The following is a 27,544-nucleotide window of genomic DNA, read 5'->3' on the forward strand; positions in this document are numbered from 1 at the left end:
ACTAAAACCACCCAATAAACACTTGGGAGTTTCTGCATTTAGTGTTTTATTTCCAAATAACAAGTGCAAAGTATGTTTATTAAAATAAAAACAAAATAGTATTTTGCTGATAGCCTACATTGCTGTTTAAATTTACCCTTTTGAAATGTTTATAACAATTACCCCTCCAAATATTTTAGGAGGGGCAGTTTTGTCTCAGTGGTTCCATTACAGTGTTTCTGGAATTCCCAGTATATGGAATATATTGTTCTACTAAACATATCAGATCATTGTGTCTGTATGCATGACTTTAAGATCGTATATCACTGATCATAATTTAACCAGACGAAAATTAAACTGGCATTTGTCTAGTCTAGTAAAATTGATCAATGTTGCAGTTAAATTCAGGTTGATGGAGGTCACATGAACACTGAATTCTATTACCTTTCATTCATATGTGACGAACAACTGTTAAGCAAACGTCGGAAAGGAAACAATCGCTCAGGCTGTGTAAACTAGATGAGCTTAAACAAATAAAGTGTCTCCAATTGACATTTTTCATTGTGAGAAGAAGCATCAGGGTCTATTGGACCCATTATTGTGCATGGACAGAGAGCGGGGAGACAGACCATCAACAATTTCCTGTCAGTGGTCACAGACAATGATGTAGTCATTCGGATGGTCATTAGTGTGTGGTGAAGGGCTCCCCTGTCATCTACCAGCATCTGTTAAATGACTGCTTAACTTAAAGGCAATTTATGGCCAGTCAAGCCCAAGAAATCAATCATAACCAATTACAAGAGTCTCATTTGACACACTGTGTGTTGGGATATAGGGTTTTGACTCATGTTGAGTTTGGACTGTAGAAACATAAAGCATTTTTTCATATTATCTCAGTTCCAAAGTTTATTACTCAGTGACTAGAATGGTTACCACAGTTCATTCATATAAAACATAAGCATAAAATATACAGAAGAATAGTAACGATGAGTTATGTAATATAGAGTTTTACATACAAAAATATAGCATGCATATGTATATATTGTGTTGGATACAGAGATTCATTTCTGATAGTGATGATGTCATTTTCAAGAACTTCAAAACACAGTCTTAAAGGCATTTGTGTAGAAGCTTGTCCTCAGCTTGATCAAGGTTTAATACCGAAAGCTTGTAAAAATAACTGCTCCTCCTGCATATAAAAAAACATTCTGTAACTTTATGACACTTTAACTCATTTATCTGTTTCATGACAGAACAGCAAGCCTGCATAAATCCCTGTATGTTTACATATCATTAATCTGATATCATTTTATTTATTACTAACATTACCCTACAAATGTTTTACAATTTGTTATTTTTTTTAAATATTCTTATTTTTGACTAAACATAATTACAAATAGTTCAAAACAATAGTATGTTATTTATATTAGTTATATAACTGGTGTACCACCTGAAAAGCACTTTTATTACATGCGCCTTAAAAAACATAAGCTTTAACAAGTGTTTATTAATAAGCTTGAACTTAAAAGCATAAACACACCTTCTATTCTTTCTTACCTGTTTAAGTTGTCTGTCTATCTCTTGATCTTCCTCCCACTGACGTGCAGTTGCCAGCAGCCGAAGGAGCAGCTGTGACGCGCCAGTCTCCCGCGCGCTCCCTTGCGCGCTCCTCTGTTCCGTCCGTCCTCTTACGAGCGCTTCCAGGGCGCTCAGGAAAAGAGGATCCATGTCGTGCTGGTCTACAAACCTCTCGACATCGCCGCCTGGGTCCTCGAGTCTGCGTTGCTCATCTGTACTTTTCTTGCCCATTAAGTGGCCTAAAACAGAAATAGGCCATTAACATGCGAAACGCAAAAAACCAATACAACTATTGCAAACGAGATAAAATATGCTACGAATAGGCCTACAAACAGAAATAAATCACAATATATGATCAGATTCAATACTGCAAACGCATGACATAAATGTTTTAGCAACTGGAATAAGTGATGTGCGTTGCTGTTTTAATATAGAAATATGTCATTTGAACTAAAATGATTCGTCCCTTCTCAACAAAATGAATTCAACTTTTACAGTGAGTGATACATTAGCCCAACATAAATGCACATTATCAGATTATTTGTTTTCTTTAAAATGATCGAATAACATAGAAATGAACAGAGTTGCACGGCACGTTTTGTCCTCCAATAAAGACTCTTGTACGCGTTGCCTTTGATGTGTCAAGTTAACAATGGCATAAGTGACACTTGAGGAAATTGCAATCACTTCACATTTTGTACAATTACCTTTTGTACAATTAATAACGGAATTTTAATAGCACCCTGAAATGACGTAATGGCTGTGTAATTATATAGATCGGATATCAAGGTTTATGAGGCGTTCGGTGTATGTTCAAAGTGAAACATGCATTTTAAATTGTGTATTTTTTATTATTATTATTGTACTGCACATCGAAAGGATTGCAAAGTGAGAAAAACAATTGCTTTGCACAAACGTTTTCTATCTTAAAAATATACTACATCTTATGTACATATCCTCTCCATTACAAACACTCTAAATTACAGCTTTACACACTCAATTGATCTTTTAACTATATATACACATGTTCAAATTGTATCATAGCATTTAAAAGTGTGAGCCACAGTTATATCTCTTGTGCATTTTGCTCACCTACTGCCCAGTGGTTTCCGCGTGAAAAAACTTTTCCAATTGGTTGTGCACCATCTGACGCATACGCACCACAGACTACCAAAACCAAAAGAATTGATACGGCTAATCTGTATCTCCATACGACGCACATAACGCTCATATAAGTCTCTGCTCTTGCGTGTCTAGTTATAGGTACAGGTCCCTCTAATGTTGCATGGGCATAATCAGCTCATTTATATCCTCCCGTGACGACAAGCACTCAGAAATTGAGAAGATAATGACGCCATAATTTCGTGCGCCATAAAAAATGTCGTGCCAAACTATGGATTATTTGGGTGTAGGGAAATGCGCTGAAAGTTTAATGCGCCCTCCCCGGGGATTCTGCGTCAGCTAGTTAAGAGACTTGACATAAAAAAGAGTTTGTCATGTTGAGCTAACCTGTCATTATCTCAGCCACAGGCTATTATGCTCGCCAAGACGGATTGAATGTGAAGTGTCATCGGTATTTCATTAGATGAAGGGTAAAAATAGCTTGATAATGGTTGCTCATTGTTTGCTTGTGCACACTTGCTGTATTTTTCTTGGAAAATATTGAGGTGTAAAAATACAAAAAGTCAAAATGATGTTCCTAATGGCTTTAGGCCAGTAACCCAGTTGCTCTATCCTTGTCAACATATCTCCTCACTAATCCATTCATATTATAATATTTTTGAATATAAATGGGTTTGTATGACGCTAAAAGTAAAAATTAAGGTCTTGACAATGACCAGGGTAGCCTGAAGCCAGTGACCTCAGTTGCTCTATTCTTTCTCAACATAGCCTATCTCCAAATCAATTCATATGATAATATTTTAATTTGGATGCATTTTAGATATAATGCTGTACAAACAACACTATGCTCTCTAAAAAAAGTTTCTTGGATGAAAATCTGCAAAACAAGCACGTGATCTCAATAAGTGATTAATGAAATATAATGTTTTTGTTTGTTCTAATGTTTTAATGAAACGCAAATAAAGAAGGAATCATAACCGTAAACTATACAACTGAACATTTTCTGTTTGGATTTACCTATACTTGACACTCATCAGTAATATCAGCTGTTATCTTCACAGGCCTCAGCGAGCAAACAATGGCAGAATGAAGGTTCCTGCAAAACCTCATTACAATCAAACACATGACATATACGCAATGAAGAAGGAAAAAATGTTCTCATTATAAGTCAAACACTGCTCCTAAAGGTCTGCATTCAAAGCCACTGAACGAAAATGTCCCCGGCAACCTCTTATAAGCATGCATTGTTCTGTACATCTAAAAGAACAGATGGGCTGCTTTTGCTTTCACTTGGATGGAAAAATCAACATTTGCACAATACATGTATGGAAAAGAGGTGAGATGTGGACGTTTCTGTAATTATGTACTTGAGTGACCTCATTGGTATAATACTCAGAGATATTTGTATGCATATACTATTTCAGGATAGCGTGACACAAACATACCGATGAGATCGGTCAGGCCTACTTATTTTGCATGGAAGATGTGTCACACGTTGATGTCACTGATCAATCCTAAATTTGCAAGGTCATAGCATTTAGTGTGAAAGCACGTCAAGGTTGCGATTAATTATAATGTTACTTTAAAGTGGAATAAAATGGTGGTAGAGAAAATAAAAACACATTTCTTGAAGAATCAATTAATTCGGCACTACATACTTTTGTGTGTGCCTAAATTTTAACACTGCATTCATTGTATTCACCATAAACAATTATTCAAAGGTTATATTACATAATATATGTAGTATGAAGGGCATGATCAGTTTTTTGGCAATGTTACCACCTGAACGGAAATGTCATTGTTGCAAGTGCATAACATTCACCACTAGATGGCGCTGTTTCCTTTCGGTTGAAACTTTTAACAGAGAATTCGTTTACTTTGGTGTCAGTGTTGACAAGACAATATGTCAATTTACAAGTGTCAAAAGTTCAGTATAACTAATAATAAATATACCTAATAACAATAAATGATAAATCTTTACAAAAAACTAGTGACAGCTGAGCATTTCCTATAAAACGCTTTAAAGAACAATATATATGTGACATTTTGTATGTAGAGTATATGTCCATTTCACCGTTTATTTGTCTTTATACAATAGCTGATGAACTAATTTTTACATTCATTTGCATTTACACATCGTGATATTTTAATATAGTGATATTATTTTCATATGTGACTAAAATAACCAGCTATCTTTTATATTATTTGATAGGACGAAATGTAAACAGCGTAACTGAAACAGTGTTTCGTTATTAAAAAGGTTAAAGACTTTCTGTAATGGTGAGAAAGAATGTTGGATAGCCTGGCTTTCAAAATGTCGATTATCTGCTTTAAATGTTTTATAGTTAAGGCCTTTGAATGATAGACTGTCTCAAGGCAAAATAACTTATCACATGCTTAAGAAAAAACAACATTTTATCATCACAGTCAAATCGCCATGTTACATTTCACCACAAACAAGCCCTGTTGTGTTTGCTGTCACTGCAAGAAACAAGGCCATGTCACCTTCAATGACAATAATAAAATTGGAAATTTTATAAGGTCTGATATTAAAGGTAGCTCCCAATGCCTCAGGCCCAGTAAACAAATGAGTAATTGTTTTATGAGACACAGATTAAAAATGAAAAGGTCAGACATTATGCTACGAATGCTGCCCTTTAAGACATATAGGTTAAATCTCCTTGCTGCCTGTTGTCAATCATCTGGACACATTTGATGTCCTTCTGTCCTTTAGGATGGTAATTTGGGGGGAAAAGTTTAAAATCAACTCTCACAACCTGTGTTTTAAACGGAGCGCGACCCTCCCAGGAACGTTCTCTGAAGGTTCTCTCAAAGTTATCAGAAACGTTCTTGCAATAACGTTTCTAAACGTTATCTGCAATTTATAAACGTTCTTAAAACGTTAGCATTAAAAACGTTAGGGTTGCATTGTTAGAGAAACGTTCTAAAATCATTTGCATTTAAAACGTTACTATTGCATTGTTAATGTAAGGTTCTTAAAACGTTAGCATTAAAAACGTTATAGTTGCATTGTTAGCAAAACGTTCTAAAAACATTAGCATTGAAAATGCTACCTATGGGTTGTTTATGTAATGTTCTTAAAACGTTAGCATTACAAACGTTATAATTGCATTGTTAGCAGAGCGTTCTAAAACATTAGCATTTAAAACGTTACTATTGCGTTGTTAATGTAACGTTCTTAAAACGTTAGTATTAAAACGTTATAATTGCATTGTTAGTGGAATGTTCTGAAAACATTTGCTCTTAGAACATTAATATAACAAAAAATGGAACCGTTCTAAAAACGTTTTGAATAACGTTCTTATAACCAAATAATTACGTAAATACAACGTCTAAAAAACTGGACGTTTCTAAGAACGTTAAAACATAAACGTTTTTAAAACTTTATTGAAACGTTACAGGAACGTTTTTATAACGTAAAATTGTTAGCTGGGCTGTCCTCAGGTGTGATATTTAAAACGATTTACTGACATTTGATCGTGTTTATTGGAACCACAACCACTGCTGATGTGTGCAGCAAAGACTCATGGGAATCCGGTTTGATCCGAGGAGAAGCCGAACTGGCAACTGGGTGGCTGTCACAAACCGTTCATGAACAAGAGATATCGTTCAATAACGTGCAGTTGTAATGCACTTTAATCCGAACATATCACCAATATCCCATGGATAACAGCTACACGTTAAAACAAGAATGAACAGGAGCACAAAGAGACATCAAATCCGCACTGAAGACAACAAGGAGCGAATCTCGGCATCACCGCAGTGATTCATGGGTAAGTGTGGCACCAAACAAATCCACAAACATTCCCCGGAAATCGTGAATTGGGCTATTCCATCCTACGATAAATAAAGTAACAACAACATAACACGTTTTACGGATTTATCACGAACCGACAGAAGATGTCAATGTCCGCAGATGCTTTTGAAAGAGCACCACATTAACGCGGTGAAAGGCGTAAAGACGCAAATAAGACGCAAATATCCGTCCCAGTCCCAGACCGAAAGACCGGCAGCACTGCATTGTGGGAAGTCCGTGAGAGAGACACTCCAAATGTAAAATCGACACAAAAAACCGACAGTTTCGTTCATTCCTTCAAGAAAGAAACGACTTAATCATCCGGACTTTCCAAAACTCGCCGATGACGTCACTGCGCGTCCCTAAACTTGAACGTTAAACGTTGCAATCGGCGATATTGTGACACAATATGAAGAATCAATAGGACACCGCCGGTCACGTGACCGCCCTTACATCTCGGGGGGTGGGCAGCAGCAGCAGCATCCTCTCCATGTCTTACTGCTGTATTCTGCAGGCGGGCAGGGGGAATGCCATGTATTCTCCATCATTTTGAGCTGTGCTGTCATGAGGTCTGCGTGCACCCATGAGCAACGTTTTGCCATGCGTTTTGTAAATATTGTTCCTTTCAATCCCTCTAACGTGCATGTTGATGTGGTCTGTCATTCCAGGTTCTGCTGTTCCGATGCAAGCACAGCTGATGGCACAGCAGGAATCATGGCTGGCCTTCTCGATATTTCCTTTCGGCGCCCCGCTGAGAAGAAGAGCCGTTGGAATTGAGACACGGCCCTTGCAATAACCCACACAGGTAGGTCAGCATCCGTTCTTTGCTCTTTGAATAGATCTTTCTGGTTTTCCTGCTCGCACAAGGCCTGGGTGCTTGTGATTATGGCGCGTATCGGAAAGGGATGTGCGGATTTTGTGAGCTGCCGTCATGGATTTTCCGTCCTGTGCGCTTAGAAAATGTGAGTTTATTTTTGCGACAGTCACATGCATTCGTGTTCTTCTCATTCCAGTTGTCCAAAGTCATTCCAGAAGTGAAAAGCTCAAAGTCCTGTAATGATTCAGGTGCCTGAGCCGCAATAATCAGCAACAACCATCGTCACTTTATCATATAGGATGTCCAAAAAATAAATGCATTTTCTTTAAGTGTTTTTAGGGTTATCTGTATTGTTATTTAAAGAAAAACATGTGAAGTGTTGTTTGTGTGTTAGGGGTCAGAGTTCATAAGTTCACCGCAGTCTGGCCCTCTATTGGCCGCTCTGTTTAGTGTTTAAAGTTGTATTCAATTTAATTGAAGTTTAGCATGTTGTTTCTTTCCCAAAGAGCATATTTGGTTGCTCGTTCAAAACACCATATTTTTTTTGCATAATTGCAGCCGTTTTGCAGTGCAGGGGTGATGTCATATGGCCATAATGTGAGAACACCCTCATTGCATTTACAGATCATTGCAAATCACATCCGTAACACTGCAGCTGGCCTTAGACCGTGTCGTACTTTAGAAATGGCATTTGAGAATTCGTAAAACACATGACATCTGTTTTAAAATGTGACACGAATCTGAATGTCATACTGTCATGTATGTATTAAAATGATCGGGATGTGCACCTGTGTGCCAACACGAATACATTTCCCTCCATTCTTTCCTGTTCAAGCCCACCGTGAGCTTTTGTTTCGCCATGCTCCACTCCTACACGTCATTCCAATGGATCTTTCTTTTTCTCCCCCCACAGCCCTCCCTTCTGTCTCGTCTCATATTTCCTCATTTCTTCTCCACCTCAGCTTCATCTCCGTCCGTCACTCCTCTGCGGCTGCAGTCGCGAGCCGGGGTCCCACCGGCGCGTCCCCCTCCCCCAAAGTGCACGCACAGACAAAAGGCCAGGGCTGCTTGTCGGCCCCCTTCCTCCCTTCTCTGCCTTCGCCGAGGCTCGCAGGGAAAAAAAGTCACAATCACAGAATGGGGCCTGGTCGGACTGACTTCTTGCGTAAGCCTTTCTACGGAGTGTTCTGGTAATGGGAGAATGGAGAACCCGGGTAGGGCAAGAGCCGAGTTTTTCGCTGCGTTTCAGTCTTGTGTGTGTCACAGTCATTGTTATCTCTTTAAACTGAAGGCGGTTGTCCAAGGCTGGAGAATTAGTAGGAACAGCTGATATGAATTGACAGAGATCCGTTTTCTTTCTCCTCTCACTTGTTTTCCAGGAAAAACGAGAGGAAGTAGGGACAGTGGATGAAAGAGAAGAACAGGGACCATGGAGAGTGTGTGTCTGTGTGTGTGTGAGAGAGAGAGAGAGAGAGAGAGAGAGGGAGAGGGTAGGCTGAGAAGGAAATATGACCAATTCAGTGCTGCAGAATGGGGTAAAACCGAGAGGCACAATCAAAGAGAGGTCAGGTACATTTTACTCGCTATCTATCCGTCTTGTTTTCTCGTATCTGCTCATCATCCTAGCCGAGCTTTTGACATAAACACACTGTTCGTGGTTTTCCTTTAGAATGTGCATCCGTCGCTCGTCTTTCTTTTTATTGTCTCTCACCATCCCATCCATCTGCGTAAACCGGTTGTGAACCTCTGACGTGCATGTTTTTTGTTTGTCATAAACTCCCTAAGTAGTCTCTGTTTTCAGGCCTAGCTTGTGCTCAGCGCTCGAGCTCAAAAGCATCAATCGCAGACCACAAACCTCTTCAAAACAGCAAGCCGTAACATTAACCCACTCTCACAGTCAGGTTTTTGCAGGGATCCTGACGATTTAACGGTGAACAGGCACAGAAACGGGCAGCTCCTGGGTCTCCAGTGTGGCTGCACTGCAGCACACATATTATGCAGGGTGACCGGAACCGGCTGAAACCGGTTTGAGGCAGACGAGGAGGCACGGAAACAATACAGTCACTGTGCTGCAGCCAGATAGCCGACCGCTGCATGGCAGCCAGAATGGCAAAGGGGTCTTCAGACGTGACGCGGCCCCAGGCCGGGACATCAGAGACTTTTTGCACACCTTAACATGTTAATGCACGTCAGGGCCGAGCTGGCTGCCATGAGCCGAATCTATCCCGCGTGCAAACTCGATGACCGGCTGTAGGGCCAGGTCACTGTAATTTGTGTTCACGGTGGTCACTATGCACAATGACCGTGGAGTGCTGGAGTGTTTCCTGGTGGGCCTTTCCTTGTGCAAAAGTGGATTTTTTTCCCTCCGCTGTAAGGGAGGAGGGAGGTGGTGGTTTTTTGTGGAGGTGGAGAAGAGGGAGAAACAGAAAGAATAAAGGAAGGAAGGAAGGAGAGAAGGGAAGCAAGATTGCTTTGCCGTAGATTTGTCGGAACGCCGAGGGTGAGGAGTGGCTCTTTGCATGTTTCCACTTCTGTGTTTTGCATTGTTGTGTGTTTGTTCTTATTAGGCCTTGTTCATGCAACATGAGCAGAATCTGCCATAAAATCTGATATCCTATTTAATCGAACAAGATTGTTTATGTAAATATGGTTTTGCACACGGTTTACACATACAGGTTGTGCTCGTGTTTGTGAGTAAGGCCCATTGTGTGCATTTTTCTGTCGTGTTTTCATAAACAGACCACTGTGCCTGGTTTTAAATACCCTTTTGATCAAAAACAATAAATCAGAGGCTAAGAACCACATTTGTTTTTCTACAAATGACACCGTAGATTAAAATCAGCAGCACGGGTGCATGGCTATAAATTTGTTGAGGCCTCATACCGGCTTTGACACTTCGATGTCATTTCAACCTCTTTTTATTGATATTATTCTCTCATTCTGTCTCCGTCCTTTTGTTTGTTGCTCCTCGGCTTACAATCCTCACCACATTGGCTCTATTGTTTGCTGGGAAGGCCGTCTTGGCGCTGCGGATCCTGTGCGTGCAGATGTTATGAGCTGTAATGGAGGCAGGGCTGCTGTGCACTCTTCCATTTCAAGAGAGAAGCAGAAGCGAAAGGGGTGACTAACCATGCAAGCATTACACAGCGTTGCTTGTTTTTGCATCTTCGCAGTTATTTAAATGTTGAAATAGTGGTTGAGGTCTTTGGCGAGTTTTTGTCATTGCTTATGTTTCAGGATGTGAATTAACAGTCAATGTTAACACGATCAAGAGTAGGAATTTTGGGGGTGACTTTCTGGATTAAAACTAGTATGTACTTCGTTAGGGAATAAAATTGTAATCCCATATGATACAAAAATATATAGGTATGGGTAGTTGATGAATAAACCGTAAATGTGTCCTGTGGTGTGAATGCAAAAATGTAGAAAACAATACAACAATATATTATTTTATGTTATTATTACTTGTATAAATAATATAAAATAACACAAAATGGTTTTATGTTCATGTTTTTCTGAATTTTGCTTAGTCACACTATAGGACACATGTATGGGTATATCTGTCAACTGCCCGCATATACTGAAAAATACAATGCGATATATTAAATAATACATTTTATAAATTGGAATAGAGTGTTTATATTGTTCATGTACTATAGCAAATATATATTAAATGACATAATATTTTGACATTTAATATACTTACAAATATATTTTCTTTGCAGGATAATATTGTCTTTTAAAATATATTTAATAAGGAATTAGTGCCATTTGAAATTCACCTATAGTTTTTGTCAGTTTCAAATAATTTGCAATGATTTGCATTCTTATTTAAATGCAGTACTTTTTTATCTTAGTAAGAGGGGCCTTAATGTTATCTACAGGCATGTGCAAATATAGATTTAAATGACTTTAGTAATATTAATAAATAGCTTGTCACCCTTTTCAGTAGCTCATTAACATTTTATATAAATAAACATGAATGAATTTTTATCTAATGAAATAAGCAAAATTAAAATCTATTTGTGTATTTTTCTGGAGGATCTGTTGACAGAAATAAATATAATATACAAAACAATGTCTTCAGACGTGTATAAAGGTCACGCAATGAAGAGGTATGTTTTTCTTAACTTATAATTAGTTATACACCATGGGTCCATTTACGTGGAATTTGCCATGTTGTTTCCACAGTGATCCAAAACGGACAAACTTCTCTACAGATACGTAATCTCCTTCTACAAATAATCGAAGAAGCGACAACATCTTTGTCCTGTGAGAGCCGTTGTAGTGCTTTGTAAGGGTCGGGTGGACTGAGCCGTTGGTTGCTATTCAGAGCCTCACCGCTAGATGCCGCTAAAATCTCCTCATTGCTCCTTTAAAATATAATAAAAGTTCTTGTTGCTGTTCCTTTTGCCTGTCTAATTAGTTATTTTTATTTGTGTCTTAAAGGTTTTTAGCTCAATCTCATAAGACCATGGGCGACATGAAAACCCCAGACTTTGATGACCTGCTCGCGGCCTTTGATATTCCTGATATGGTCGACCCCAAGGCTGCCATTGAGTCCGGCCATGATGACCATGACGGACAGGTCAAACACAATGTCCACAATGAAGATGACTCTCATGTCACCTCTGGTCCAGACGTTGGGGTAAGTGTTATTGTGAAGAACGTCCGGAATTTCGATGCTATCGATCAAGATTTCTCTGAAAAAGACGTCCACCCCACTGTCGGAAATGGACTACACAATGGCTTCTTGCCCATGTCACCCAACAACAGATACAGCAAGGAAAGCAACAAGCTTCAAAGGACTGAAATTCATGGGATGGCTGGGAATATCGCCACATTCAACCAGTTTAGCCCCATCTCAAGTGCTGAGGAGTTTGACGATGATGACAAGATCGAAGTAGACGACCCTGCAGACAAACAGAGTAGTTTACCTTTCAGACCAAATCCTCTAACTGGTCTGAGCACAAAGACAGAAGAGCGCCGTTCTCAACATGCCAAACCTGCCACACCAGAAGGCCCATCAAAGCCTAAAACAAACAGCAACTACAATCATAGGAAAGATGAGAATAATAGTTCCAATGGCTTTTTGGGAAACTCAAAGCTAAGTGACTCTCAAAAAACAAGAAAACCTGAGGAGCAACCCAGAGAAAACCTACGATTCCAAGATGCAAAAGAGCACAAAGAATCAATTGCTGGGTTGAATGCAGCAAAAGCTAAATCATCTGCAAAGCTCTCGTCCTGCATTGCTGCAATTGCTGCCCTTAGTGCAAAGAAAGCTAACACAGAAGCAAACTCTCCAGAAACCCTTACCACACCTCAAGATTCACCTAGAGAGACAAAAGAGACTCCGAAAGTTACAGAGAAACCTTCAGGACAGGAGGTAGCTCTGGAGCTTCCCAAGAAAGTGCTCTCCAAACAACCTGAAAGCCCATGCAGTGTAACGAGTGAAAGCAGTAGCAAAGGGTCTCCTTCATCTCCAGCGGGGTCAGTCAAGGTCATCCCTAAAGTCCGCATCAAAACCATCAAGACATCTTCTGGGCAGATCAAGAGGACAGTCACCAGAGTTTTGCCGGAGTTTGATCCTGAAGGATGGAAAAAAGCTATTGAATCTTCATCCAATGTCGCCTCATCCCTGCCACCCTTCGTCTTCTCATCTCCCACCAAAACATCTCTACCCACCACAGTATTAGCAACGTCTGGAGGTTCTGCCATTGAAGTTACAAAACAAATGACCATCAAGCCGGTGGCCACTGCCTTCTTGCCAGTCTCAGCTGTAAAGGCGGCCGGTTCCCAAGTAATCAATCTTAAGCTTGCCAACAATACGACAGTGAAAGCCACCGTCATACCGGCGGCATCTGTTCAGAGTGCCAGCAGTGCCATCCTCAAAGCTGCTAATGCCATTCAGCAACAAACTGTCATGGTGCCTGCTTCCAGCCTAGCCAACACCAAACTCGTGCCAAAGACTGTTCACCTAACCGGCCTAAATCTCCTGCCCAAGAATGCATCAGCAGCTGAGCTCCACAAGGTTTTGACCAAACCCCAGCAACCCATTAAGCAATCCATGTTGGTCCAACAACAGCAGAAGAAAGTGTCCCGAGTTCAAGTTTTAACCAGTTCCCAGAGCTCGGTGGTGGAGGCCTTCAACAAAGTTTTAAGTAGCATAAACCCTGTGCCAGTTTACGTACCCAACCTCAGCCCTCCAACCGCTGCCTGTATATCCTTACCGTCCCGAGGCTACAGGTGCTTGGAATGTGGTGATTCTTTCGCCCTGGAAAAAAGCCTTACACAACATTACGATCGTAGAAGCGTCCGCATAGAGGTCACTTGCAACCACTGCGCCAAGAACCTGGTCTTTTACAACAAGTGTAGCCTTTTGTCTCATGCCAGGAGCCACAAAGACAAAGGTGTTGTCATGCAGTGTTCACATCTCATCTTGAAGCCGATTCCTGCTGACCAGATGATCTTAGCGCCCTCTGTAACCTCCAGTGCTCCCATGTCTTCGTCTAACCTTGGATCAACTATAGGAGGGAGTCAGGGGAAAGGGAACCCAACCACGGTGATCTCTGCCCCTTCTTCGGCCCCTGTTACGGCTGCAATGCCGCTGGAAAAGGACTCCTCTAAGGTCTGCAGATCGACTCTAAAGTGCTTGGAGTGTAATGAGATGTTTCAGGAAGAGTCATCACTGGCATTGCACTACCAACAGGCTGTTGAGTCCAATGGACAGGTGGGTGTTATTTGTCATTAATGAAAGTTGCGATGTTTCTATATAACCAAGTGTGATTTTTTTAAATGTTATAATATCTCCTAAATTGGTTTTAACTAGCCTTAGTTGGTTTGCTAGTCTGTTAGATGGATACAAAGGCGTTTGGAAACATTTTGGCAGATCAGGATAGCTGAGATTCTGAGTCTAAAAACTGTAAATCATTTTTCATCTGTGTTGTTTTTATCTTTCAACTAAAGCAGAAAACCTGCACCATTTGCCAAATGCTGCTGCCAAACCAGTGTAGTTTTGCCTCCCATCAACGGATCCATCAACACAAGTCTCCATATATCTGCCCAGAGTGTGGAGCTATCTGTCGATCTGTCCATTTTCAGTCTCACGTGACCAAGAACTGCCTGCACTACACACGCAGAGTCGGTTACCGGTTAGTACGCATCACTTACTGTAACTCTCAAAAATTAAAAAGTATCTGTTTCTTAGAAATGTTGTAATGCTTGTTTGACATGGCTTCTTATGTAAGTGGTTCTAAAACTGGGGACCCCAAGATGGATCCAGGGGGGCCACAGATTTTATGGAATATACATTTTTCAAATTTTATGCAATCAAACATCAGAAAAGTAAGACCACCAACCAAAAGATTGATGATCCAGCGTTGTGTAACTCAAGATGTTTCTGGTTAAAGTTTAAGATTATACTTATCTACTAATCTTTATCTGGGGGGGCAACAAAGCGATGGACCCTTCACAAAGGGGTCCTTACAATGAACAAGTTTGAGAACCACTGTTTTATGGAAATGAAACAAATCCACTTATAAGCACATATCTGAATAATTATTTAGGTAAACTGGGGAGTTCTTTCCTCCCACAGAGATTGGCAAGACCGACTAGATTCAAACTTTGTTTTAAAAGGTTCTGTTTATGCATAAAAACAGTGTCATTCAATACAAAGTGTTGCTAAGTGTTTAATTGGTTTTAAGTGGAGCACGAAATGACATCAGTCATGCTTTTAAAACAGCAATCACAGCTACTTACCGTTATTATTCTGCCATTCGCACTTGATTGATGCAACATTAAAGGTATCTGACGCTGACTGTCGAGGTCATTATTGTTTTTTATTTTATTCTTTTTTGGCCTTAGCTGTGTACACTGTAGCGTCATCTTCGCTGATGTTGCTGCTCTCAAGTCGCACATTCAAGGATCCCACTGTGAAATCTTCTACAAATGCCCCATCTGCCCCATGGCTTTCAAATCGGCACCTGGCACACATTCACATGCCTATACCCAGCATCCAGGAGTTAAAATCGGAGAGCCTAAGTAAGTCTTTTTTTAGGTCCGTTTAAAAATAAGTGAACAATGTTTTATTTTTGTTTTGTTATAATGCTATTATCCTTTTTGTCCTTAAAACTTCGTGATTTTCACTTATTTTAAAACTTTTTAGAGTCTACAGAGCTTGATGTTATTGAAATGTTTGTTTAGAGATGTAACAGCTGTTAGCTGAAACATTTCTTGTCATATTTACCCAAATCCAGATTATTATACCTCATGTAGTTTAACAATTGGTTTTATTTTTTAAGCAATCTTAAGAAGCACATCAGAGACAGTTGCTATGTTGATATGTGAATATAAATGAATCAACTGAGAACTCCATCAGATCTCCTGAGCTATAAAACGACATTTCAGTGATTTTTCCTCATATGTTACACGCTATTCGGTGCTCAGCAAGGCTTTGTGCTAAGCCCTTCCATGTTTTTGGCAAAACAAGCTGACAGTAATTCTTGTAACACAGAGGATGGAAACTCAATAGGTGTGTCGAATTGGTTCCTTTACAACACATTTGACCTTATCAGCTGCAGAAAGAAATAATGCACGGGGACTTGAATTACCATGTCCTCTGTATGAACCCGACATCACCGTCCCAAATGAGGCCTGTCGTGTTCTTCAACACTTGCTAATGAAAAAACAAGATGGGTTGTTTGCACTTCCTGTGTCACCTGTAACCATGTGAGAAACACGATCATCTAGCTCATTGACAAAGTAAGCGATTAATTTAATAAATGAGCACGAAACTTTCAACAGCCCAACAGCAGTCCTTCAACACAAAAATATATTTAAGGCATTTTGGAAAATATTGTTTTTTCTAAACTGAACTTGAACTGTTGAACCCTGTAACCGGAAACTACACTGAAGTATTTACGTTTTTGCATTTGGATGAACTTTTTATTCAAAACAACATTTAAAGTACATATAAGGGACTGAACCCATGACCTTGCATGTCAGAAAATATTCTCTTGTTGATGTTTTATTTATATTTGGTACGTTACAGGTTGATCTACAAATGTTCCATGTGTGACACAGTTTTCACCCAGCAGACGTTGCTCTATACGCACTTCGATCAGCACATATCTAATCAGAAAGTGTCCGTCTTCAAGTGTCCTGACTGTTCCACGCACTACGCCCAAAAGCAGCTCATGTTGGATCATATCAAAGTAAGTCAATAACATCAGTTTTGGAAAACGTGGCAAAGCTGCACTCTGTAGTTTTTTGTGTTAAAAAAGAACAAAATTCAGTTGAGTACATAAAAATATGTGTTGAACACTGTATTTTTACTACAGAGATGTCCCGATACTTCATTTATCCACCGAGACCGATTACTTATTCAGTGTCACATCTGCTGGTAGAAATTTCGATTAATATTGAACATCAAACTGGTAATGATTCTTAACATTGTCCATTTAGAGAGCACAAATTCATTGCATTTCCTCTCCTCTTTTGATCGACAGTATATATCATAGGCTGTTAATAAACTATCGGCTGATAGTGTGAAAAATCACTTATATCAACCGATACTGATATTCGCCAATATTTCTGTGCATCTCTACTTCACTTCACTGTGTTTTACAAGAGTAAGCTTATAATAATGATTTATAATTTTGCCAAAATGTCAATAGTTTTTAATGAAGTTACCTGCAATTTCACGTTTCAAACAGATGGCCATAGAGAGGCAGCATCAAACCTGCAATTCATTATTTGGCAACAAATTAACAAAAACAGTTATTAAGTACAATAGTTGTTTGAGGATATTTTCACATCAAAATGTGAAGCAATCCAAAATTTCCAAAAGAGTAGGCGATGAGTTGCAGCTTCAACCGTTGTAAATTGTGCAGTTTGTATTTGTGGTACATTATCTTATTTTTATGTTATGTTAGTATTTAATAAACAGTTCTGCTCTTCACTTTTTTTAAGTCCATGCACGGCACCCTAAAGACCATTGAGGGCCCTCCCAACCTGGGGATCAATCTTCCTCTCAGCTGCAAACCCACCAATTCCATGAGCCCCAACAACAAGGAGAGCGGTTCTGTCAACAGCAATGAGAAGAGAGAGAGGAAGCCGTCATCACCAACAAAGAAGAACAGTAATGGAACAGACCTTCCCAAAAAAGTCCATACTTCCACCTCCTGTCCCGGCTGGACCTGCGGGGAGTGTGACCGCCTGTTCACACAAAGAGAAGTCTTCATCGCGCACATGAAGAGGGAACATGGGAAGGTAAAACCTAATCGCTGGAAACCTTATAGTAGTGCAAACGTTTACTTGAAAAATAAGAAAATTGTTACATCAATGTAAATGTTGGTTCATAGTGGTTGTTCACTAAGAATGAATTGCGCCCTATAAATTGCGTCCACTCGATTCGTTAAAGCATTCCAGCATTTTCCAGCATAATGGATATGAAATTTTCAGTCAAAACTTGAAATAAAAATTCTAAGAGAACGTGTTTATTACCAATATATTGAATCATCTGTTTTTATTTGACTAAACCCCTGACGAAAGTCCAGACATTAGAAAAAAATATCGGTCCATGCACAAGTTTTCAATTTTCAAAGAGAGAAAAATCATTTGTTATGGATGTACAATGTATACACAACAGATGAGCATACGTATAGGCACAGGTGAAGAAATATGAAACGAAAACATGATATACGTATCTTCAGGTTAACAGTTGCATGGAGTTTACTCTGCATGTCAGGGTTTGTGTCTTCCTTATCATTCTCCTCATGGTTTTATGACTTATTGCTGCTATAATTTATTGAAAAAGGTACAAATGTGGTTCTATCTCTCTTTCTCACAGCAACTTAAAAAGCATCCCTGCAGACAGTGTGAAAAGTCCTTCAGCTCCTCTCACAGTTTGTGCAGACACAACAGAATCAAACACAAGGGCCTGCGGAAGGTCTACTCATGTCTGTGAGTATTGTGTGTTTCTTCATCCATCGCTATGTGATGAATTTAGATTCCCATTAAAAACAGGCCACAAATCTTCCTGTTTGCTGCCGTGCTTACAAGTGTCTGGCGAATCTCTTGATTTTCACAGACAGTGTCCTGAACCCAGTCGCACGTTCACGAAAAGACTGCTGCTGGAGAAACACATCCAGCTCATGCATGGCATCAAAGACGCGGAGGCCAAGCTTCCGGTGGTGGAAGAAGCCGCTGAGGACAAAGAGCAGGTAACACAATACATTGGATAGTCTGTACTGTTTCGTTTTTGTGCATCAACCTTAAAGGTCCAGTGTGTCATTTTTTTTTTTTTTCTATTGACAGAAATTCAATATAATATACATGTAAAAAGACCTTGTATAATGAAGCATTGAATTTTTATTACCTTAGAATGAACTAGTTCTATATACACACACCGCGGGTCCCCTTGCATGGAATTCACCATGTTATTTCTACAGTAGCCCTAAATGGACAAACTCGTTTCGTAAATACATCATCTCCTTCGGCAAAGAAGCAAAAACGTTACAACATTTTAGTCCTGTGTCAGCCACCGTAGTGCTTCAAAAGGGTAGGGGGAGCGGTGGAGTGAGTTGGTTGCAATTCGCAACCTCACCACTACATGCCGCTAAATTACATATACTGGACCTTTAACATACTCCTGGTTCAGGAGTCAAAGGCTCCTGAACAAACAACCTGAAACAATGATTTTATTAACCAATCAGTTCTTTTAAGTTTTAAATAAGCATCATTGTGCTTCAGGTACCCCGTCCCAAACGCAAGCTCCACTCTGAAGATGAGGAGCCCGGGGGTGAAGAAGAAGCCGAGGAGCCTGGAGAGGAGGGGGCACCCGTTAAGACCTCACCCTCACAACCTTTAAAGAAACTTAAGATCAACGTATTCAAAACACACAAATGTGCCGTGTGCAGCTACACCACCGAAGATATCGTGCGTTTCCACGAGCACATTCCCCAGCACAAGACCGATGTCTCGTCGTACCAGTGTCGCGAGTGCGGGCTTTGCTACACCTCGCACCGTTCCCTCGCACGGCACCTGTTCATTGTGCACAAGCTAAAAGAGCCGCAAGGAATCGGACGTCACAACGGTCAACAGGAGAACACCCCAAACCCTGAGGTCAATGACGGTATCCCAGATACTCAATGCAAAGTGTGCTCGAAAACGTTTGAAACGGAGGGAGTGCTGAACACACACATGCGGACACACGGAATGGCCTTTATAAAGTCTAAACGGTTGAGCGCAGCGGAAAAGTGAGAGCGAGAGGCAGTGCCCCCTGGTGGACAGAAGGAATTACTTGTGTCATAACAGAGACTGTTGAGAAGCTTTTCGTGTCATATTTCTTCACTCTTGCCTCTTTGTATGCGCATCTGTTGTGCATACGTATACATATATATATAAATACAAATACATATAAATGAAATGTATAAATCTATACACACCAGAGACGGTGTGTTTAAAGATGTGTAATATATTCAGATTTGATTTATGCGTATTTAATTATCTACAAGAACACATTTTGTATACTTTATGACGTTTGTATGCTTGTTGGATAGATCTTTTTTATAGATTCTTTATTTCTACTTTAGACTGTTCTCAATGTTTTCTGATGTGAGACGATATCAAAGGCTACGTCTCGATCTTGGGATGCGCATTCATTCCTGAGTCACTGCTGCTAAAAGCGCCCAGAATGTCACATTACAATTTCTCTCAGTGAGACAATCAGTCAAAAACCAACAAAACAAATGCGAATTGTGTCTCCTAATGCAGTCGAGGAATTGTGTTGGCCATTGTGTTACCAAATGGCATTTGGTTTAGTGTCGAAAGGTTTTTGTTTTAGTCACATTTTTGTTCTGTGCATTAGTCGTCGTTTGAAAAACAATACAACCCGACGGACTTTACATACGTCTACCACTGCCAAGAGGTCATAACGTTAAATCTATATGTGCTTTCTGATTTCACCGTGGTGTGATGCACAAACACGGTTGGTATCTTTACGTTATTTGTTTTCTTGAGCAAATGTTTCAAATCATAATTTTGTGGTTATGTTGGATGCATTTGTTTCTTGAAATAGGCGACAACGTCTCAACTTCAGCTTTTTATCAAGAACAGCGTTTTGCAGATATGTTCTTTTACCTCACTTTGGACGGCGGGTTTAACAAAACCTATACGTCCCTTAGTTGGCTTTATGGACCGTTTTATTTACACCAAAGTTTTACCCAATTACACATGCTCTTCAAAGTGAGACACACCACTCTTAGTTGTGTGTTTTCTGGTTCTTGAAATCAGTAAAAGTGCTTTAATATCGTGCTGTGTGGTCGAGTGCCTCTGGTGCTTGAAAGCCAGGTGAAGATTAGACATCAGCGTCCCGGTTTTATTTTGATGGCAAATCACGAATGGAAAGTGTTCGAAGGTGTGGAGTTTCCCAGACGCGTTTGTTTGGCCACGATGTTAAAAAAGGACTAAAGAGCGAGAAGTTACAAATCCTGCATTTACTATAAATGAATGTTTTGGGGAAAATGTGAAACAGGCTGTTTCTTTGTATTTTGTTCTCACACTACTTCCTCTCAAGTCAGCTGTCTGCATATTTTTAACATAACAAGCTGAACAATTGTGAAGCTATCTTTTATTTCTTGGATTTCAATTGTCCTTGATACAATCTTTATACATCACATGTCGGTTCATTTACCTTTTTTCTGTTTGCAAGCATATGTGCATGAGAGATGCATTAATGGTGTTTGTTCTATTTTATAGAATGTCTTTGCTGCTGTTCGGTAGATATGTTCTATGTTTGTGAAAAAAGCAGTTATCATTAATAAATGATACATAAACAAATGTCTAGTATGCAGTTTGTGTGTTTGAGAAGCGATGGTCTCTGGTTGTCTTATTTTAATTAGCTTAAAAGCAATTCTGCAGTGGCCACTGTGTCTTAGTCACCATGGTTACCAGGGATGTTAAGATTCAGGCACTAATGTGAAATGCTGTCAGGTGTTTTTTTGATGGAGGACCTTTTTATGTTTTATGTCATGTTACAAGGGCACATCATCCAAAAGGTAAATTACTGTATATGATTTGTGAATAATTACGTGAACACTTTGAAGAATATTTTTGAACATTCTGATCTTGTTCTTATTGCTTATTAGCCCAAAAACCTAATGTAACCACAGCTGTTCCGGAAAGAAATTATTCTGTAATGCTTTAGAGCGAATGTACCGTAAATAGTAGCGAAATTTGATGGTTGTTAAAGTGTAAAGCTACACATTTCACATACTTAACATCATTTGCGCTTTTGACAATTTTAGACCCAAAATGTCTAATAATATTGCAAATAATGTGCATTTTTCTTCTTCTACAGAACAGAGATCTGTTATTTAGCAGTTGTTGACATCCATATACGTTGTAGGGCTGATTGTATTTGGTTGTGACAAGCAGTCCATTATTAAAGCGTGGAGTCTTGATTTTCATGCTAATTTTGGGTGGTGAGAAAGCATGACCAAAACCAAACATGTCACATGTCCAGGTTTCAAGTATTTAAAAGGATAAAAAGCACAAAATGAAATGCTGTACAAAATGCAGCGGAGATGGTCTTCAGTCCTGATGTTTCTGTTCTCATGCCACACCGCATGTTCCTGGAATGTGTCCCTAAAATGCCAGCAGGACACAAAAGTGTTTCTGAAGGAGTTGAAAAAGGAGACACCCAGCAAATATGCAGTACTGAGTAAGTCACAATTTTATTTAATTAATTGTTTTTAATGTCATATTTAGACACGAGGCCGTGTTTAAATAAAATTATAATATCTAGTTTTGCTTAATAGTTTTTTAATGTAGGCTACTTATGTTAGCACTTCTTTGCCTCTGTGGCAATAATTTTTATTTGAAAAATAACATCTTAGTATCTTGAATTACTTTCATAAATGGATGAATTTATTGCAAGTTTATTGCAAGTGAAAAAAATATTTTATTTCCCTTTATTCACCTTAATTTCTCAATTTTTTATGTATCAAGTAAAAGAAAAAAATTCTTTGCCGCTGACAGTAGGACTTTTAGTTTTTCAGTTTTCATTTCTTTTTCATTTTGATATACTGTAGTGTATGATGCGTTTGGTAAGATGGGCAGTGATGTGGAGGGAGGGAATGTGAACCGTCCGGGATCTCTCAGAGAGTGTTTGTCTGTGGAGGGTCCGAACTTCAGGGGTCGGTACTGTCAGGTGTTCCTCCATCAGGTACCATCGCACAAACAGTCCAAATGCTTAATATATAAATTGCTATAAATTGATTCATAAATCTCTTTTATTTTTTATTTTTATATTAAAACAGCATTACTGTCCAGATGTGAAATTAAAGCGTTTGGTGATGTTTTCTGATTCGCAGGACTGGCTGGAGTATTTTGTGGGTATTTGTGTGCCGGATTCCTGTGAGGATTCTGAGGTTCAGACACTTGTGATTTATGGTGAGTAAAGTCAATATGTTGCATTTTTCAGATGCATATAATACAGTGACCCCTAAGAATTTGGATACTTAAAATGTATCAGTGGTGTTGTGTAAAATAGAAAGATAAATATTTAATCTTACGTGTGTCTACAGATGCGTTTGAGCAGGGACGAATCTCTCTTCTTCCTCCTGTGCCTTCAGTTTTACTGTCTAATTCCACATTAAGCATCTTAATGACTCAGTGCATTAGTGATTTGACCCATTCTGATCCTTCTGCTGTGGTCTGTTTGTGAGTAGCACAAACACACACTTTGTACACTCACAACTCAAAAAAGTAATTTCATGTGCTTAACAGTGATTTTCTGTTTCAGTTGTACACGTGCATGCTTCGGTTGTTCAAGTGACTTTTGTATTATTCCTTGTGAATGATAGTTTTAAATGTGATGAGATCAAACTCATTTTGATTAACAGTAGTAATAGCAATTCCAAATAACTTCATCTTTATCCTTTTTTATCAGTGTTGCTTTAGGTCTGAATTTGTGTGTTTGTCTTCCTCAGGTTTGTGTGTGCTGTGTTGTTGACTCTTCCTCTCGTATCTTCCATTTGTTTGGCTTTAATGAAAATGAAAAGACAAAGAGAAATTAAAACAGAGGCCCTCACCTCAAACACCAACAAATACGGAGCCATCTTGGCTAATGGCTCAGCCAATCATAATAAAGAATATGGTGCCACCCTGGAAAACACAGAGACGAGGGATCAAAATGTGGAAAATAAGCGACAGGGCATCGCTAAGAGCAAGTACACTTTTCAAATCACATTCAAAACAAGTGAATTGTTTAGCATCCGAATGTAGATTGGTTAATAGTCCCCTAACAACTCGATATATATTCACAATATAGCACAGCTTTTAATGCGTTGTTATCTAAGTTCCTCCTTCATTCTTCGTTCTTACTTCTTCCTCTCCTCCCATGTTTGCTTTCTCCTCCTTTCCATTAGCTCTCTTGTTGTGTCTGCAGACTCTGTCTGTACAGAAGAGCAGTGAGGGGATTCTGACCACAGAAGGTTCTAGAAACGGTTATTCCTCTCTAAACGGCATCCGTATCCTCAGTTTGTTCTGGATCATCTCAGGACACACCATGCAGCTCAGTGCCTGGAGCAATCTGGGTGAGAACATGAGGTTTCAAGCAGAAAATCTTTGATTTGAGAAACGTGTGCTGGGTGGAGATTTTGTTCATGTTTTGAAGATTTGTTTCTGTGCAGATAATGACAGGCGATGGAAAGAGATGGTAGAGAACAACCCTCTGTATGTGCTGGCCTTCAGTGGGCCGGTGTACCTGGCTGTGGACTCTTTTCTGTTGCTGGGGTAAAACCATCATTTATTCATTTGGCACTAAAGCTGTTCAGCATTAAAGCTGTTGTGTGTTATTTTTGGGAGGATCTATTGATAGAAATCCAATATAATATACATATGTCTTCAATGGTGTGTAAAGACCTTACATAATGAAGCGTTATGTTTTTATTACATTAGAATGAGCTATTTCTATTTGCATACACTGCGGGTCCCCTTGCATGGAGTTCACCATGTTGTTTCTACAGTAGCCCTAAACGGACAAACTTCTAAAGAACTTGTTTTGTAAATACGTTATCTCCTTTGGCAAAGAAGCAAAAACGTGACGTCATCTTAGTTCTGCGTCAGCCGCCGTAGTGCTTTGAAAGGGAGAGTGAAAGGGTGGAGCGAGCCATTGGTTGCAATTCACAACCTCACCACTAGATGCCGCTTAAATCTCCACATTGCTTCTTTAACACAAGCCAGAAAGTATTTTTCTGGCTTTCCACATTTTCTCTGTTATGCAGTGGGAGGGGCATTTGATATATTGTAAGTTCATATAGAAGAAAATATTCTGGGAGCCATCAAAGTTCCGTGAAAATGACCAAAAATGCTTGCTGTGACTTGCAACCTTAAAAAAAAATGCTGGCGGAGAAGTAGAATATTCAAAGACTGAGACATGACATTACATGACGTTGATATTAAACCAATTTCCTTACATAATTTAACTTAACAAACAAGAAAAGATCCATTTATTCTCCAAACCCTGAGCGCCAAGAAAGCAGTGATGATGCTTATATATCCCAATTTTTATTTTTTTATAATTTCATCACCATTTGTGTTTGGTTGTGTCAGTGGTCTCCTGAGCGCTAAATCCCTGCTGAACTCCATTCAGAGATCAGAAAACACTCTCAGCTCCAGACTGGTGGCTCATTTCCTCTTCAAGAGATACAAAAGGTTTGTTTGATGTCTATCACTTTCTATCAATTCTATTTCTATCCGTCTTCACGCAATGAAATTCCTCATGTGTCCAGGATTCAACCTCTCCATCTCTTCATCGTGTGCTTGACCATTGGATTGTTCTCTGTCGTCCAGAGAGGAGTCTTCTGGTTTATAGCTGAGGATGCAATCTTCAACTGTAAGAAATACTGGTGGTCGAACCTGCTGCTTATCAACAACCTCTTCACTATAACAGACATTGTATGTATACATAAAATACAGTTATTCTTTGATGAGAATTCATTATTGCGTAATATCAAACCTGATACACATTTGTTGTCTCTTTTTTTCCAAGTGTGCACCCTGGACGTGGTATCTGTCTTTAGACTTTCAATTCTATGCAACGACGCCTCTTCTGATTTTACTCTATAGAGTGTAAGTTCAACACTCTTATCTGCCATATAAATATGTACAGCTTTAGAAAAGAAAGAAATCATCTCGGTTTGCTTGTTTCCAGGAACAAAAGTGCACTTATCGTTGTTTCAATGGTACTCCTGATGATTTCCAGTACCACCGGGGCCCTTATTACCAGTTTTCTGGGTCTACCCGTCCACCAGCCCACAACACTGTAAGAGATCCGAATTTTTTTTTTTAAATACCAAAACATTTTTCTCTTATTTCTAAAAGTTGATTCACATTTTTACTTTACTTGGCTTATTTTGCGTTATTATGTTGTTTTTTTAGAGAATATAAGACATACTTTCAGTATTATTACAACAAGCCCTACACAAGATATGGGCCGTATTTACTGGGTATTCTTGCTGGAATTTACATGACAACCAAGAAAGAGGCGCTTATAAAAAAGAAGGTACTATCTTTCGTACAAGTACCAGTAAACAGTTTTTTGTATTTTATTACATGTAAATATACTTTATCTTAGCATGTATTTTAGAGTTAATCCTAAATGTCTTATAAAATGATTTTTCACTGAATATTATAGTGAATATAAGATGTCCCTTGCCACTTTTTGACTTATTTTACTAAATTTATAATACTAAATATAATAATACGGTTTATTTTGACAGTGGCAGGCTGTCATAGGTTGGTTGTTCTCCCTGTCAATCATGGCTCTGTTAGTTGGATTGGCTTACGTGCTGCGAGACGTCCCGCCCCACCCGTCCCTTCCTCATGCTGTTTATCAGGGGTCACATCGCACACTGTGGGCTGTGGCTCTGATCTGGATCATCTTGGCCTGTGAGGAAGGATATGGAGGTCAGAGAATATAGAGAAGAAGAGTGGTTCAATGCTTAAAAATCTACTCATATTAATATAAGTTAAAGTTATTTTGTGAGAAGAGACAATGATTCATTTTTTGACTAATCTCAATCAAGTATTTCAGATCGAGTGAAATCTTTTTGTAAATGAAATATATATATTGATGCCTCTATAATACAATAACTGACAGTCAGAATAACACATAAAAGAGATTTCCGGTGAAAAGTAACAAAATTTGTATTTGTGCAGGGTTTGTGGATAAAATTCTGTCTCTAGGATTGTGGGCTCCTCTGTCTAACATCAGCTTTGCCTGTTACCTGATACATCCCATCTTTATTATACTGTACAATGGCAAACAGGAGACAGCAATGCACTACACGGACCTCAACTTTGTAAGTATTTCCTTCACATACAGCTACATCATTTTATATTATTTTCCTATTAAAATGTAAAATTATTCTATTTCAAAGTATTAAAATTAATGCAATTCATTTTTAAAACGTATTTTTAACATACTTAACACATACTTACTCTCTCTCTCTCTCTCTCACTCTCTTTTCTCAGTTTTACCTGTTTCTGGGTCACCTGCTCTTGACACTTTTTGTTGGTTTTGTGTTAACTGTTGTAATTGAAAAGCCCTATCTTTTCCTGATGAAATCAAAATGATTAGACCTGCGTAAAGGACTGAAGGTAGAATTAAACATATATATATTTATCTCGGGCACATTTAATCATATTCAGGATGAAAAATGTAGAACACTGTTTGTTAATTTGTCTTGATGTAAAGGTATGTAGTTCAAGTTGTATAAAAAATACCATAAAACAATGTTAGTACATTTCAAATCCTGTGATCTTATATGACCTGTGTCACTGTCATGTAGTAAAAGCGCGATGATGTCATATTTGACAATCCCTTGACCACTGCCAAAACAATGACCAAACGTCACTACATGACCATGTCTCAATAACAAATGAATTATTGAAGTGAAGGGAATAATTAATAACTCAATGCGAAAGCTGTGAATGAATCATGCTTAAAGAGAAGACTTTTCTATCTATAAGTTTGGGGGTGTGTGGTTAGGTGAGGCAAACCACAAAACACATCTGCATCACATCAGTGCAATCAACGTCAAGAGGACTATAAACTGTAAGAACGCAATCACATAACTTACAGCAATTGAGTCATTTTAAGTTCATAAAACTAATTTTTATAGTTATTATACTATTATTTATAATACTCTTAATGATGTACTTCG

The 27,544-nt window shown here is 39.0% G+C and overlaps 3 protein-coding genes across 16 annotated transcripts; 2 read left to right on the forward strand and 1 right to left on the reverse strand.

The window, feature by feature from the left end:
* Positions 1-922: 922 nt before the first annotated feature.
* grp (gastrin-releasing peptide) lies at positions 923-6,268 on the reverse strand. 2 transcript variants are annotated; one of them, XM_056731065.1, is made up of 3 exons: positions 6,172-6,268; positions 1,537-1,796; positions 923-1,168 (listed from the first exon to the last, which is right to left on the reverse strand). In XM_056731065.1, the coding sequence occupies exons 2-3, from the start codon at positions 1,786-1,788 to the stop codon at positions 1,127-1,129; spliced, it is 294 nt and encodes a 97-aa protein (XP_056587043.1). In that variant the 5' UTR covers positions 1,789-1,796; positions 6,172-6,268; the 3' UTR covers positions 923-1,126. The 2 variants fall into 2 exon arrangements, with proteins under 2 accessions (XP_056587043.1, XP_056587042.1); XM_056731064.1 differs by lacking the exon at positions 6,172-6,268 and adding an exon at positions 2,650-2,807.
* Positions 6,253-21,146, forward strand: znf532 (zinc finger protein 532). Of its 13 annotated transcripts, none has more exons than XM_056731058.1 (10): positions 6,253-6,473; positions 7,165-7,301; positions 11,763-14,043; positions 14,280-14,464; positions 15,177-15,353; positions 16,363-16,525; positions 17,283-17,582; positions 18,163-18,275; positions 18,403-18,535; positions 19,065-21,146. In XM_056731058.1, exons 3-10 carry the CDS (start codon positions 11,788-11,790, stop codon positions 19,572-19,574), a joined length of 3,837 nt encoding a protein of 1,278 aa, XP_056587036.1. In that variant the 5' UTR covers positions 6,253-6,473; positions 7,165-7,301; positions 11,763-11,787; the 3' UTR covers positions 19,575-21,146. The 13 variants fall into 13 exon arrangements, with proteins under 13 accessions (XP_056587036.1, XP_056587039.1, XP_056587030.1 ...); XM_056731061.1 differs by lacking the exon at positions 6,253-6,473 and adding an exon at positions 6,991-7,065; XM_056731054.1 differs by lacking the exons at positions 6,253-6,473; positions 7,165-7,301 and adding exons at positions 8,810-8,877; positions 10,328-10,433.
* A 741-nt stretch (positions 21,147-21,887) lies between these two features.
* Positions 21,888-27,544, forward strand: oacyl (O-acyltransferase like). Its single transcript, XM_056731699.1, has 15 exons — positions 21,888-22,035; positions 22,406-22,539; positions 22,688-22,766; positions 22,901-23,036; positions 23,306-23,541; positions 23,744-23,911; positions 24,008-24,110; positions 24,930-25,031; positions 25,109-25,274; positions 25,369-25,448; positions 25,531-25,641; positions 25,758-25,881; positions 26,099-26,285; positions 26,538-26,680; positions 26,853-27,544. Exons 1-15 carry the CDS (start codon positions 21,888-21,890, stop codon positions 26,952-26,954), a joined length of 2,019 nt encoding a protein of 672 aa, XP_056587677.1. The 3' UTR covers positions 26,955-27,544.

This window comes from Triplophysa dalaica, chromosome 19 (genome assembly GCF_015846415.1).
Source record: "Triplophysa dalaica isolate WHDGS20190420 chromosome 19, ASM1584641v1, whole genome shotgun sequence".
NCBI lineage: Eukaryota > Metazoa > Chordata > Actinopteri > Cypriniformes > Nemacheilidae > Triplophysa > Triplophysa dalaica.